The following is a 14,840-nucleotide window of genomic DNA, read 5'->3' on the forward strand; positions in this document are numbered from 1 at the left end:
CCCAGCCCCGGGCGGCTTCGGACCGAGCCCCGGGAAGGGCGAGAAGGGAGTAAGCCGGCGCGGGGGACGGACGTGGGGAGAGCGGCGCGGACCTGCGTGGGGACCCCGGGCCGGAGCGACTTGCGCGAGAAGGGAAGCCGAGCGGGACGGGGCGGAGCCCGCGGAGAGGGCAACCAGGCCAGGCTGCTAGGGGCGGCAGCGGGATGCTGAGAAGGGAGCCCTCGGGGAGAGACTGGGCTCCGTACGAAGCGGCTCCCGGACTCGGGGCAGGACCCAGGCTCGGACCGAGGGGCAAGGAGCGCGCGGCAGAGCGGGAGCTAGGCAGGCGGGCTGGAGTTGGAGAGACGGGGAAACGAGCCGGGGGGTACCGCAGGGCTGTGTCCCGTCCGAGGGAGTGAGCTGGGTTGCGCGGAGCTGGGAGGCGGGCACAGAGTAGCCCGAGGCTTCAGAGGCAGGAGACAGCACATGAGGGGTGGGGTGGGGGCACAGAGGCCGGGACCGAGCGAGCTGCGCTGGGTTGAGCGGGCACGTCCTGGATTTGGAGGTAGGACCGGGACGCGGAGCGCGCGAGGGGAACCGAGGAAAAGAGGGAGGAAGATTCCCAGTGGCCGCGCGTGGGGAGGAGAACCGAGAGACACCCGACGAATTGAGGAAGGGAAAGGGAAGCCGACCGAGTGAGCTAGTGAGCGAGCGCTGGGGATGCCCACGTGCCTGCCCTTTCCCGGAGTGTGCACACGCAGCGTCCCTGTCCCCAGGCTCCGGGGTCTGCCAGCTTTGCCGCCCACAGCTCCGTCACACCATCCTTTTCCCTGAGTGACTGTAATGGGGCCAGTCCCAAGGGAGAAGAGTGCAAATCTAATCTCTTCCTTTCCCACCCCAAGTTCTTAGCAGACACTCATCTGGGCCGTGTTCTCCCTCCTCTCAGCTCCGAGAAGCAGGCTATCGAGTCTGCATCTAGGAGAAACTTTAATCCCCCAGTTGCTATACCGGGGTTGTTACTGGGGGCTGAAGAGGCTGAAACGCAGGTCATGGGAAAGATAAGTGTAGGAGTATAAAGGGATGTGATCCTCACATGTCTTAAAATATCCCTGAAGGTGGGGGGCCGCCCATAATCCCAGCCCTCCTCTCGCTTTCTCCCCACCCACGTCCCCATCTTCCCTAACCCAGGAGGGCACTGGTCTGTTGGGAAGGGTCCAGCTCCAGGATCGCTAGTGCCCTGAAAATGTGAGGAGGGGTCTGTGGCTGCCCTTTCAGCCCAGGTGGGTTCGTTCCCTCTGGGATGAAGCTGTAACTGGTCTGGTAAGTTGCTCTTTGGAGAAGTTGGCAATTTGGCATCGTGCCTGGGATGGGAGCACTTGTCCTTCCCTTCAGTATTTTCCTGATTCCCTGAACACCCTCTTACCCCTTCTCTTCTTCCCGCTCCTCTTCCAGCTCATCTGTCATCGGTGGAAGTGGAGAGAGTGCTGGGAGTAAAGGTTCTAGGAATTACCCTCTTCCTGAATTTTGGGAACTTTGAGTCGACGGGGTATTCTCATCTCTCCTATGACAAAGGCAAAACAACCCAAACCCAGAGCATCCTAGAAAAGGAGCAGTGGAGCTGGGCCCACATACCCTGCCCCCTGCCAGGCATCCGCCAGGCCTCAGATAGTTTTCCCAGCAAAAAGAAGCAATGATTTATTTCTATCTCACTTTATATTTGTCTTTTAACTTTTCATAGTGCCTTTGAGTCTGTTAGTCATGTTCAATAACCTTATGACACAAGCCATATTATTGTTCTGATTTAAACAGACGAGAAAGACAAGACAAGTTGAATATTTTACCTAAAGTCACACCCTGAAAGTCTGTGAGGCCTTAGTACTTAACCAGGGTGACCACAGAAGTGGCAGCAGCTGTGTTGAAATCATTCTTGCCTTTGTATCCCAGGTTTGTAGCTATTAACTGTTAGACCCTGGACAAGTTGCTTAATATCTCTGGGCTTCAGTTTCCTTGTTAAAGATGGAATGGTACAAATAATCACTCTCTCTGAGATGGTCTGTTGATTAAATAAAATACTACATGAGATGATCCTTCATAATGCATAAAGTTCTACATATTAATAGAGATTTCTATTAACATTATAGAAAGATGGGGATGGGATGCACAGATCCAGAGAACTTGGAACTTGGGAAGTACATGGAGTTCTTTCTGTCTGCTCATTCTACAATAACCTCTTTTTCCCCTCTCATCTCCCCTGCATGATGCAGGTCTTGGCCACTCTGCTGAACTGGCATTTGCTGTGGAACCAAGTGATGATGTTGCAGTCCTTGGGGAGCCTGTAGTGCTGGGCTGCAGGGTGGAGGGGACCCCTCCAGTGCGAATCACCTGGAGGAAGAATGGAGTGGAGCTGTCAGAGACTACCCACTCCACAGTACTGGCCAATGGGTCTTTGATGATCCATCACTTCCGGCTGGATCGAGGAGGCAGCCCTTCAGACGAGGGTGACTATGAGTGTGTGGCTCAGAACCGCTTTGGGCTAGTGGTCAGCCGGAAGGCTCGCATCCAGGCCGCAAGTAAGTGGGCACCCTTTACTTTTTTTTCCCAGACTGGGGGTCTAGAGAATGGGGAGCAGGTGGAGCAGTTCCATCTTATGCAGCTTTCTAGAGGACTCACTTCTCATCATGGGTCAGTTGAGAGGCGCATAGCAGTAATTTGTAGTGATGGAATTATACCATATACTCATTTAACTGTTTGAAATATGATTTGACAAGAATATAGCCCAACACTGTTGGGGCGGGGGGGAGAGGGAAAGAGACGGAGTACTTTGTCCAACTCTGTGTGTCTTAGTTTCCACATACCGGTATATTGTGAGTATCCCAGTGCATTGAGTATGATTCTTGTGTTTCAAGATAAACAGTGGTTATATTTTATGGGTGATTTAAGGGAATTTTGAAGAGAAATTTGGCTACGTGCAGTTGTTAATTATGTGCTGACTTTTAAGCCTTTGGGGTAGAATAAAACTTCACTATACAGATGACATTCTGAAGCTTATCAGCAATTTCTTATACAAAAAATATGGTAGAACGATGAAATTAACATTATTCTCACTCACCTTCATGCTGATGTGCTTTTTTAAAAACTTCAGCTTTATCGAGGTCTGATTGACAATAAAATCATAAGATAGTTAAAGTGTACATTATGGTTACTTGATATCTGATGTGCTTTTTTTATGGGAAAAAAGGCCAGGCACTATGCTTTGGCTCTAGAATTGTGCTTTGCTCGAGCAGATGGACCACCAGTTGATGTGGTAATGAAAAGATGGCTGTGTTTTACTGTCCTGTCCAGTAAAAAAGTCTGTTGTTGTTGTTTAATCAATGCACACTTCTGGGAGTGTGTTGCATAAACCAAAATTATCTATGTATCTTGGAGAGGTAGCAGGCTATGGGAATGGGAGGCCATGGTTGAGAACCACTGCTCTTGAGAAAGGGCAAAAGTTTTGGCAATTGGAAATGTTCTCCATCTCATATCTCTATACTTCTTTTTAGAGAGGGTGTCCCTTAGAGAGGCTGCTTTAATTTTGCTAGGCAATAATTCTAGCTGATACTTATTAAGCACTTGCTGCATAAGGGGCACCCTATGTGCTTTACGTTAATTATCTCATTTAGTCATCATAACAATCCAGGAAGACAGGCAGCTATCATCCTCCTTTTACAGATGAGAAAACTGAGACTCAGAGGGACTCAAGGACATTCTGGTAAGCAGAGGAGCCAGGGCTGCAGTCTAGGCAGTCTGAACCCTACACCCGCCCACTTAACTCCTATGGCACGCTGCCTCTTTCCTGTCTGATCGCTGACAAGTTTCTTCCTGGCTCTGAGGGCATTTGCACAGTTGCTCTGAACGGCTGGTGAGTGATGAATCGTTCTGAGGCAGGAGCCCTCTCTTTGAGTTTAAGATGCCCCTTTGTTCTAAGGAAGGCTGATCCAGGCCCCCATATGGAGCTCTCTGGGAGGCAGCCCTGGACCTTGAGACTGAATCACTTCTGGCTCAGCGACCCCTCATCCCCGGCCCTCCCGGCGGTGTAGGGGAAGGCTGGTACAGCCTCTGAGCAGATGGCTGGGTGTGAGGAAGAGAAGCATGGATGGAGAGTAGGGACCCGAGGAAGCTTGCTGATGGGAAAAATGAGACTTCTCAAGGAGATGACCTCACCCTCTCCCTGGCCCCTGTCAATGCCAAGGGATAGATAGCCCCTGAATCACTAGCCTAAAATTCTGGGAGATAAATCCCCAGGTGTTTCTATATAGTTAATTGTAAATGTGCTTTTCTATAAATGGTAATACTTTCAAGATGTTTGGTTTCCTTAAACGCCTACCAGTATAAAAAATTGTGCTGTGGACTCTGACTGAGGGAAATAGCGGTTGTTGAAGTCAGCGTGATTAAGTCTTTAGGGTCCTAGGGACAGCCAGGTTGGGGGTTGCTCCAAACACTGACAGTCTAATATGGCCTCTCTCTCCCCACAAGGCCGGTGGCCCCATGGGGGAATGCTTGGATACCAAGCAACCAGGTGGCCGGATCCCCTTTTCTCACTTCAAACAGGCTGATGTCCCTAGAAACCCCCAAAGCTGCTTAACTGCCTAGGTTTCCTCCTTTGGTAATAACTCCCTGCCAGTGTGCCTAGAGGCACTACAGATGTTGTGTGACATGGGAGGGTGCCTTAATGAAAAGGCGTGAGGAGCCCTCCAGAACCCCCTGTTCCTCCTGCCTGTTCCATAGGGCTTGATGGGGAGGGGGCAGGCAAAGCACCCCTCACAGACACACAGTCCACCCAGAAGACCAACCAAGTGAGGCCGATAGGGTCCAGGTCTGTGTGGGCAGGTCTGCTGGGGCATCTGAGCTCTGGGCCAGAGGCTGACAGCTGGGAATGCCCCTCCTCCATCGCAGTGGGCTCAGATGCTGCCCTTGAAAGATGGCCTGACCAGGGTAAGCTAAACTACATGGTGATTCATTGGATGCTTTAGTTCCAAGTATCTCCCTTTCAGGATGGAATGGCTCAGGGTCCTAAGAGTACTCATGCTTCCAGCATGTCTGGTTTCTCTGCCATTTTATTCCATATGCATATCGTTTTGGGGCTGAAAATTGGGAAACTTGTTAAGGAGGAGACCCTGGACAGGTTAACCTCTCTGTGGCCGTTTCCTCACCTATGAAATGTACATCCTACTTTGTGGGATGGTTGTGAGGATGAGTACGCCTCACATTTTGCCTAGTACATAGGAGGCACTCAGTAGTGGGAGCCAGTACTTTAATCTTCATTTAAAGGCGGTTTCACTGACATGGCCAACAAAAGGAAACTCCCTGAATCTACTGCCAACCCCCAGCTTTCTCCCTCACTGGGATTCAGTTAGGGAGCACTCTAGGGACATCTATCAGGGAGTGGAATTATTGGAGCCAGAGTGAGACTTGTTCTATTTTAACCCCTTCCTGGGAGGGCCTGGGGATTCTTCCAAGCTTCTGGGTATCGGCTGAAGCTGGCTGACCTGTGAGACCCTCTGCCATCCCTCTGTGGGGCTCCAGGGAGTGCACGTAGGTCACCTGACCCAGGGGAACATGTGCATTGACTCATCCTTTTGGGGTCTGTGTGTCTGGATGAGTCCAAAGGGGGATGGGCTCACTATAGGAGTGGGATAATTGGGGGAACCCATCCCCAGGTCCTCTCAGGCAGAAGCCCTCAGTTCTTGTCCTTCACTTCCTGGCCTTAGTTCTTGGTCTCAGGCCCCTTGGGGAACTGGAGTGAAGAGCAATGTGTTCTAGAGCAGCACTTCTCAAATTTTATTGTGCCTATGAATTACCTGGGGATGTTGTTAAAATTCAGATTTTGAATCAGTAGGTCTAGGCCAAGGCCTGGGGTTTTGCATGTCTAACAGGAGCCCAGGTGATAATGATGCTGCTGGTTCACAGATGCTACAGGAGAGCCCATTCCCATGTCATAATCGCTGGTGTGGGGTCTGTGGGCAGAATAGTGAAGCCCACAGAACATGGGCTTCATGGCCAGACAGACCCAGGTGCGTTTGAAACCCAGCTCTGCCACTTCCTGACCATGTGTCCTCAGCACAAGTAACTTAACCCTCTTGACCTCTTTGCCCTCATCTGAAAAATGGGCATAATCCCATTAGCCTGTCAGGGCTATTGGAGGATTAAATGAGGTGATGGTTGTAAAACACCTGGCACAGGGCTTAGCATCTGGGAAATGCTCATTAAGTATTATTGTTAGTGTTAGGTATTGACCTCTAGTTTAAGATGAGGTCCAGCCTATTTCAAGCTATCTGGGTTCTCAAAGAGCCAGGATTGCCTCCCTTCTAGCCTGGGGCTGTCCTGACCGGGCAGGCCCGACAGTGTTTATGAGGGTGGGCTGTGGAGGCCACAAGACCCCAGCTGGGTGGACTTGGGCAAGTCACTTAACCTCTCTGAGTCACAGTTTCCTCATCTGTAGAATGAGAAAATAATAGCAAGGAGGAATCTTGTGAGGATTACCTAGGATAATATGTGTTAGGAACTTAGCAGGTAAAGGGCATATAGAAAGTGTTCCTTAAAGATTAACTTTTATTATTCTGGGGAGGAGTTAGAGGTGAGAAATGTGAAGTTCTAAGCTCTTTTAGAGGTTTCAGCAAAGCCCCTGGTTGAGGTTTCAGCAAAGCCCCTGGTTGAGCCAGACACCTAGAAGGAGGCAGCGGGGTATGGTGAGGGGAGAAAGTCCAGTTCTAGTCCTCTGCTGTGTCCACCTCAGTAAGTCACTACTTCTCAGGCCCTCTGTTACCCACTTCTAAAGTCTGAATCATTCTCAGACAACTACTCTGAAATCCTCTTTGAGCAGCAAGATCTGTGGTTGTGTGGATCTGTGGGCAGAGTCTGGGCATAGGTCTGTGGAACCAGGTCTGGAGGGGTGGAGTCAGGAAGACTATGGGCTGGAACTTCCTAGAAGTACATATAGCTTGTGTGGTGGGGGTCCATTGTATTTAGGGGGTCCTGGAGAGCCTCTGTCCAGGGTAGTGATTTGTAAAGGGAAGTGGTTCCTGGCGCAGTGACTTGTAATCCTGGAGCCCTTTGTCATCTGGAGGTTGTTTGCTCACACCTGATGTGTGGAAACCAGTCTCTTCTCTCTTCCTTGAAGAGCAACTCAGCTGAGGTAGCCCTGAGGAAGTCTTCCCACTGGCCCTCAAGTACACACATCTGCCTAACAACTAGGGCAGGAAGCAGGTGATGCAGCTGAAGCATCACTGGTGTCATGAGTGAGTGGCTGTGCCTAGGTCTGCTCTCATGCCAGGCAACTCACCCATACATATGCCATGGCACAGAGGTAGGTACAAATGGATGAGGTTCAGGCCCTTTCACCTGCCAGTCAGTACTCCACAGACCAACCCCTCTGACACTCTTGAGAAGCTGTGAGGTATGATGGAAAGGCCCTTGGCTGGACACCAGGAGTCCTGTGTGGCTCTGAGCAAGTCACTAGCCCTGTTGCCCTGTCAGGGCTTTGCTTCTCTCCTTGTAAAATTGGGTGGGAGGTTCATTTCTGCCCTAAGGTAGTAAGTCGTCCTTGTCATCCAGCCAGTCCTCAGGACACACCTGCCTTCAATGGGTCTTTTCCCAGTCTGTTCTCGCCCCTGCTCATCCTTACCCCATTCTTCCCCAAAGACCATTTAGCTTGCAGTAATTTCTTCCCCCTGCTAAGGCAGGCAGTATTCGTGCTCTGTGGCATTCAGGCTCAGCCTTCCTCTCAGTGATTGGCTGCTTGCATTGTTAAGTAACTGTTGTGTGGCTGATATTCCATCTGTCTCCTCAACTAGATTTTAAGCTCCTAAAGGGCTTCTCTTTCTTTTGTATTTCTCACGTCCCCTGCCTGTAGAGATTGGTAAAAAAACTAAAAGAACATGTGGCTTTCTGGGTGTAAAGCTCCGTCTCTCTTGTTTCTCTCTCTGCTTCTCTGTTGTGTTCTCTTTCTCTCTCTCTCTCTCTCTCTCTCTCTCTCTCTCTTTCTCTCTCTCTCTGTTTCTGTCTCTCTCTGTCTCTCTTTCTCCCTGCCCCGTAATTGATAGCATGGCTCAAAAGCTCATGAACAGAAGCTTATGAACAGGGAGGATCAGCAGGGGAATATAACACACTTAGGGCACGGTCATAGGGGGGCTGCTGCTGTGTGTTTATCTCTAGAGGAACTGAGACACTCTCTTCCTCTCCAGATGGAGTGCAAATCAGAGACCAAATTGCCTTGCATCACTCATACCTGGGTCTTGGGGTCTCCTGCCTTGAACTTTATTCCCTGGATGCTGGATGAAGCCTATATCCCCAGGCACATTGGCCCCAATTGTTGAGGGAGGGCCCCCCTCCCTCTCACCCGCAGTACTTGAGTGTGGAAGTCCAACACTTCTGTTTCCCACACCTTGGCTCCACTGTCGCAGGCAGCCAGCTGGCCCCTTGAACACAATGTGCAAATCTTCTCTGTTCCTGTTCCTGGCATTGTCCCTGGCCTGGAGCCTTGGCTGGGAATGTGGGCCGGTGAATAGGAGAGGCATTTGCAGCCTGCAAATGAAACAAGCCCCCAACCCCCCTTAACCCCCTGTCCCCTCCCCACCCCCAGGGAGAAAGGACTTTTTCACTCCTGGCCTTCTTGTATTGCCTTTCTCTCTCCTCTCCTGTGTGCCTGCGGGTGTGTGTGTGCGTGTGTGTGTGTGTGTGTGTGTGTGTGTGTGTGTGTGTGTGTGTATGTAAGAGAGAGAGACTTTTCACAGCAGCTTGAAGGCTGTTCTACACAGCCTTCACTAAAAGTAGGATGGAACAGAAGGGTACCCAGGATGGAAAACCAAACAGTGCACTGCTGTCTTTGTTTAATCTGGACTGAGTGATTCCAAAAATGTCTGCCTTGTGTAACTAACCTATAAACCCCTAAGATTCTCTATCCATAGCTTTGATACAAGGAACTTAGAGACCAGTAGAACTTAGAGACCATATGCACGTGTGTTGCCATGTGTACCTGTGAGTACCTGAGCATACAGGTGTGTGCCTAAAGTATGTGCATGGGCCCAGGATTGGGGTTCAACTCTCCTTGAAGGGCCTTGGGGGCATCACTCTTCCCTTGAGCTGTATGGCCGGGCTAGAGAGCTAGAGTGGACAGAACTGGTGCCAGGCAAGAGGCAGTGGTCTTGTAGGGGACTGATACTTACCCAGCCAGCTAAAGTGAAAGAGGAAGGAGGCAAGTCCTAGGGTCATTGGTGGAGGGTGGATGGGCATGTGGGCATGGCCACAGTACCTGTGGGAGTCTAGGCCATAGTTTTCTTATTCATGAGGTGAGGACCAACAACCTGGCTGCAGTTCAAGCCTGCTAGCCTGTGTTGCTCCATCTTCCCCAAAGGACCATTCTTGGATTTCTGTGCTTGCTCCCCCTACCCACTACTTTGTTCACCCTGTTCCAAGAAATCCTAACCCTTTGTAAGTGCCCTCAAATGTAAGGGAAGAACAGACGAGAGAGTCATCTTTATAGACTGAAGCAGCCCCAGTAGCTTCCTCAGGTACTTGAACAGGTGATATTGGGACCCAGTGAAAGTGGAAGGTGTTGAGCAAAGGAGGGGCTCCTGGCCAGACCACAGGGAGATGGAGTGGATAGGGAGCGTGGGCTTAGTTCAGGTCAGCCAGCCATCTGATTCAGGCAGTGGGGTGGAAATTTGGATGCAAAGGGCTCACGTTACAGCTTCTCCTTCTCACCTACCCATCATCTATTCTCTAGGTCTTGGTCTCGATGCTCTTTGACACCCCCATACACTCTGTCCCCCACCTCTGCCTTTCCGCAAGGCCATGTTTAGGGTCTTTATCTTCCCTCAACCCTAGTTTCTCCTGCCCTGTCCTATATACCATCTTCCTTTTTCCAGCTTCTCTATTGTTCTGTCCTTCCTCCTGCCTCTTTCTCTAATTATGGCGATTCCTGTATCCACCATCCTCTGCTGTGCTTGGAGGGAGATTCCTCTGTTTCAGGAGCAAAACAGGTGAACCCAGGCCTCAGCACAGAGCAGAGAGATAGGAAGAAGACAGATTGAGAGAGTCAGGTTCAAAGAGGACCCCAAAGGAAAGGGTCCCTGGCCTCCCCAACAAGTCAAAGCCTCCCTGGGTGCAGACCTTCACTAGGAGGAATCTGAGAATGCTGGCCTCTGCTTGGGGCCTGTCTCTGAGCCTGGACACTGACCACAGTGGGTGGTGGGGGCAGCTCTCTGGAATGCTGGTGTTGAGTTGCAGTGCAGATGTGAGCAGTGATAATGGGCAGGAACTGGACTTTCTGGTCTGGCTGCTGCCCCCAAGGCCATTGGAATGTGAGGGGGGACCCAAGCAAGAGGCCCCAGGGACTTGGGGTGGGCAGATGGAGACCAGACCACCTAAATGGAGAGGAAGAAGCAGACCACCGGGAGAGAGAACCAAGTTCTAGCCTTGTCACGAAGTTGCAGGCTGCAGCAAAAGCATCCTAAAATTCCCAGCTCATCTAGGACCTTAGAGGTCTTCCCAGCCTCCAGGTCAGATCCCAGGTATCCAGAGCTGTGGGAAAAACTCTGGAGTTCATCTGGTTCAACCTTCTCATTTTACAGACTTGAAAACTAAGGCCCCAAGGGGGTAACCTGCCCAAGGACTTAGCTGGTCCTCAGCCTGGGCCAGTACTCTTGGGACCCTCATGCCTCTGCCTTCCCCAGTGTCTCACTGCTTTCTGGTTGGGAAAGCGGGGATCTCTGTATATCTCCCCAAGGCAGACTGGCAGGCATATTTCTGTTGTTCTCGGGTCCTACCCTAGCCCAGGCTTTGTCTTTGGTTATAGTTCTGGATGTGAGTGTTAACCGGCAAACCTTAGGCGGGGGCTCCTGACATCTATGGTATATTACAGAGGGCCTCTGAGTTTCCCAAGCACAGTGGATGCTGAGCTGAGTGGTTTGAGGGCTACCTATGTGCTGGCGCGGGTGGTGAACTAACTAGTAGTAGAGGCAGTCCTAGTAATATGGTTGCACTGTCTTAAGCCCTTTATGTATTAATTTACTTAATTCCTACAACAATTTCATTAATTGGTATTACTAGTCCTGTTTTACAGATGAGTAAACAGAAGCCCAAAATGGTTAATTAATGATTAATTGTCCAAGGGTACACTGGGAAGCTGGGATTTAAACCCAGGTCTGCATGACCTAAAATTCAATGGCCTGAGTGTCCTTAAGGGAGGGTTAGAGTGTCCCTTGAGAACACAATGAGTATTAATACCTCAGAAATAGAGCCACGTACCTGGGCACATGCATCAAGGATGGGGAAGTATTGGGAGCAGAGAACAGCTTAGAACCCTGGCCAAAGTGAGAGTCACTTCTGCATGGGCTAGGCAGGGCTACAGGCCCCTCACCTCCATCCACTGCTGGAGGCCCTTGGGGAGTCTGGAGGGACGGTTAGACTGGGATGCTCTGCTTTGCATAGAGTCCTGCCCTACCTGTGAGGTGGGGCACAGCTGGCTGGGGCACAGCCGGCTGACAGAAAAGGAAATTGGGAGGCTGCTGGGGCTGCTGGAGGTGGAGGTGGAGGTGGGAGTTGCTTCTTCCCCAGGAGGGAAGACAAGTTCCCCTCCCCTCTGGGGCCCCTTGGCTCCCTTTCCCTTTCTTGTTTCCCCGCATAATGATGCTGATTGCTCCACATCTGTCATAATTACTCTTTGTTTGAAAATTCAGAACAAATCACAGGAGAGGAACTGGTGTGGCTTGAGTAGGATCCTTCTCCCCAGGGGTCCTGTTGTAGGGGGGTGGGGTAGTAGGGAAGAGCCATAATCAGCCTGGAGGAGCCAGGCTGCTGATTGTCCTTGTGCTGCCCTCTTGCCTGGGCAAGATGTGGCCTAAGGCCTCATGAAGTTTCATGGCACAGACCCCAGGCCACAGTCCCTTCCTGCTGTGGTGGCTGGAAAATTCTGTTCCTACCCCAGCCTGGGAGAGAGGTCTGCATTGAGTCCTCTGCTCTCTAGGCCCCACTGGGGCCCCGTGGCTCCCTTTCCCTTTCTTGTTTCGATAGGTTGGACCCAGGCTGCACAGTAACCTGAGCAGCGCAGCAGGGAGGGGGCAGCCAGCACAGGGCAGGGGTCCTTACTAGCAAGGGGAGTGGGGCAGTTGTGGCTGGGATCCCTGGGACAGGGCGAGCATTGGGTCTCTGGAGCGAGAGCCAGGAAAGGGACCCTTATTTCCAGGGAGCACAAAATCAGACCCTCTCTGGAGCCTGCAGCGCCTTGGTGCTCAGCGTTTTCATACTTACTCCCAGGCAACCTGACTTCTGGTGAGGGTCCTGGTTCCTGCCCCCATCCCTGGCCCGAGGCTCTTGGTTTGGGGGGCTAATAATTTCTGGGGCATGAGCCCCAGCTTGCCATGGGTACCTCTCCATGCCCCCCTCCTAAACTAGCCCCTTCCCACCTGGGATTGTGTCTGCAAAGACTTTGCATTTTTGTGGTGAGAAATCAAGGACATCCTAGAAATCATCCTCAAATTCTACCTGTAATAAAACCCCAGTGCTCTTCTCGCCCAGGACCATGGGGGACTCCAGATACCCAACAGGCACTGCAGCCAGTGCGAGATGCTCAGAGACTTGCGGACTGGTTCTGAGTTCAAGCTTCCTCCCACCCTTATAGTGCTAGGCCTCAGTTTGTCTTCGTGGGAAACGGAAGGGAGGACTGCCCTGTCTGTCTTCTGAAGGGGAGAAGATGAGTAGGGTTCTGCCCCACCATCCACCAATGGAGACACCCTTAGTTTGAGTTTCAGTAATGCAGAGGAGCTGCTGGGGGGAGGGCTGAGTCCTGGAGACTGGACCCCACAGGAGTTGCCAAGCTTAGAAGGGACACCTCTTCTAGTCCTACTATTATTGACTGTGGGTCATGGGAAGAGCTGGGACTCGATTCAGACACCATCATGTTTACTTCTGGGTCCTCCCTGGCTCCCTCTTCAGCAACAAGCTGCTTTTAAAATGTAAATAAATATTCGACTCATCCTTGTGGGACTATGGATCCATCAGTTCACCTTCCTGAGCTTCATTTTCCTCGGAGGTGGCAGGTGGTGTAGAAAGCAGCAGATTAAAAGGTTCCTAAAGTCACTTCCCACTTCTAAAATTCTGAGACACTGATTCGTTTATTTGGAGCATGGTTCCTCTTCCCGGACTCTTCCCCTCCCTGCCCGTCTCCAGGTTCGCTCCAGCTCTCTCCGCCTCCCTCCCTCACTCCTGTCTCGAGCTCCCCAGGCGCGCTGGGCTGGGCCCTCCTCCTTTTTTAAAAGTCAGGATCAGAGTTTTGCGGAAAAGTTCTCCTGTCGTTCTCGCCCTCTTTCGCTGCCCTTACTTGGTGGCTGCCCTCCTCGCTCCGACCAGCGCACGTGTCCTAAGCGGCCGGCGCGTCCCCAGGGCTTTGCGCGTCCCGCGTGCGCTCCAGGAGCAGGGTGGCCAGCGAAACCCGTTCCCATTCAGGGACGCGCAATCCGCCCCGGCCGAGCGCGGCAGAAAGAGTGGCCGGGCGGGGAGCCAGGTTCCGAAAGCCACCTCTGTCCCTCGCGGCGGGTAGGGGGACACCCTGGCCCGAGCGGCCATTTCTGACCCAGGGCTGGGATTCCAGGAGCGGCTGTATTCAATTAACCCTGCGCCGCGCGGTCTCGGGCTGTCAAGTTACCGTGCCCCGACCTGTCTGTGGGTGTGAGGATGTGTGTGCGTGTGCAAGTGGGTGAGTATATGTTGCCTATGAATGTGTGTGTTTCCTCGCTTCCTGGATCCCCTGACTCTGTGCCTCTTGCCTCTGGGTCACTACTTCCCTGGCCTACCCCAGCCAGAATGGGACGAGACTTTTTTCACCTGGTAACTTGGGAACTCGCCCTCACCAACTAGGAGACTGGAACTGGTCTTGAGGAGCAAGATGGAGCAGGAGCGTGGAGGTCTCCGGTTCCCAGTCCCCTTTCTCCCAATTGGCTTGGGATTTCTCACAAGAGGCCAGAGCTAGACAAAAGTTTGTGGGCAGACCTATCAACAGGCCAGCTTTAGGAGAGAAAGGAAACAGAGAGGGTCCCAGAGGCTTTATAGAATGGCAGACTTGAACTCATGAATGGGTGCTTGTCTCCCTAAGAGTGCTTGGGAGTGCTCTCACCCCAGGGAAAGACAAGAATAGGGAGAAGGTAAAGCTCTCCAGGTTTCGTTTGCTGACCCTACTCTCCCCTCTCTCTCAGCCTCCTCATTTCTCGTATCACTGCTGTGGAAGCTGAGGCTCAGAGAAAGGGCCCTGCCCCCAAGTCTTTAGTGTATGGAGCTGGGCTAGAGAGGTCCAGATGCTCTTTCCTACATGCTGACTGACCAAATGGGGTTTGAGCTTTGACCTTGGGAATTGAAACCCAGTATTTGGCTTGTGATAAACAATTCTTGTATCTTTTTCTGCCATCTTCACCCCCTTTTTGGATTATTTTTGGTTTGCCTCTTACATCCTGGCGTATCTTGAATGTCACCCTCTTTCTGCTATAATTTCCTTCATCCTGATTTTTTGAGGTCTCTTAAAATTGTATGCCAACCCTCTAGTACCTTAGAGAAGCCCTGTTTGATTTAGACCCACTCGCAGATTGCATTAGAATATTCTTCCTTCCATTTTGTCAGATTACTGATAATGATATTATATAGAATGAGTCTCAGGATTAAGCCTGTTTGATATCCTGCCCTCCTGTGTTTCTGATTTTACTTCTCAAATCAGTCATTTTTCCATCAGACTAACAAAATCAAGATCATTACGAGCAAGCTGCCAAGTATGACATTGATAGGATCAAGGCTTTTCTGAAATAAAGCAATATAGCTTTTATTACATCAATTCGGGA

General features: G+C 51.3%; 1 protein-coding gene across 1 annotated transcript in view; it reads left to right on the forward strand.

Annotated features, from left to right (window-relative positions):
- Nucleotides 1–14,840, forward strand: part of IGDCC3 (immunoglobulin superfamily DCC subclass member 3) — a 38,961-nt gene that overhangs the window by 837 nt on the left and 23,284 nt on the right. The window contains exons 2-3 of the mRNA XM_011363464.2: nt 1,432–1,551; nt 2,244–2,549. Coding sequence (XP_011361766.1) covers nt 1,432–1,551; nt 2,244–2,549 — 426 coding nt within the window. The remainder of the gene's footprint in view (nt 1–1,431; nt 1,552–2,243; nt 2,550–14,840) is intronic.

Source organism: Pteropus vampyrus, unplaced genomic scaffold (genome assembly GCF_000151845.1).
Source record: "Pteropus vampyrus isolate Shadow unplaced genomic scaffold, Pvam_2.0 Scaffold85, whole genome shotgun sequence".
Taxonomy (NCBI): domain Eukaryota; kingdom Metazoa; phylum Chordata; class Mammalia; order Chiroptera; family Pteropodidae; genus Pteropus; species Pteropus vampyrus.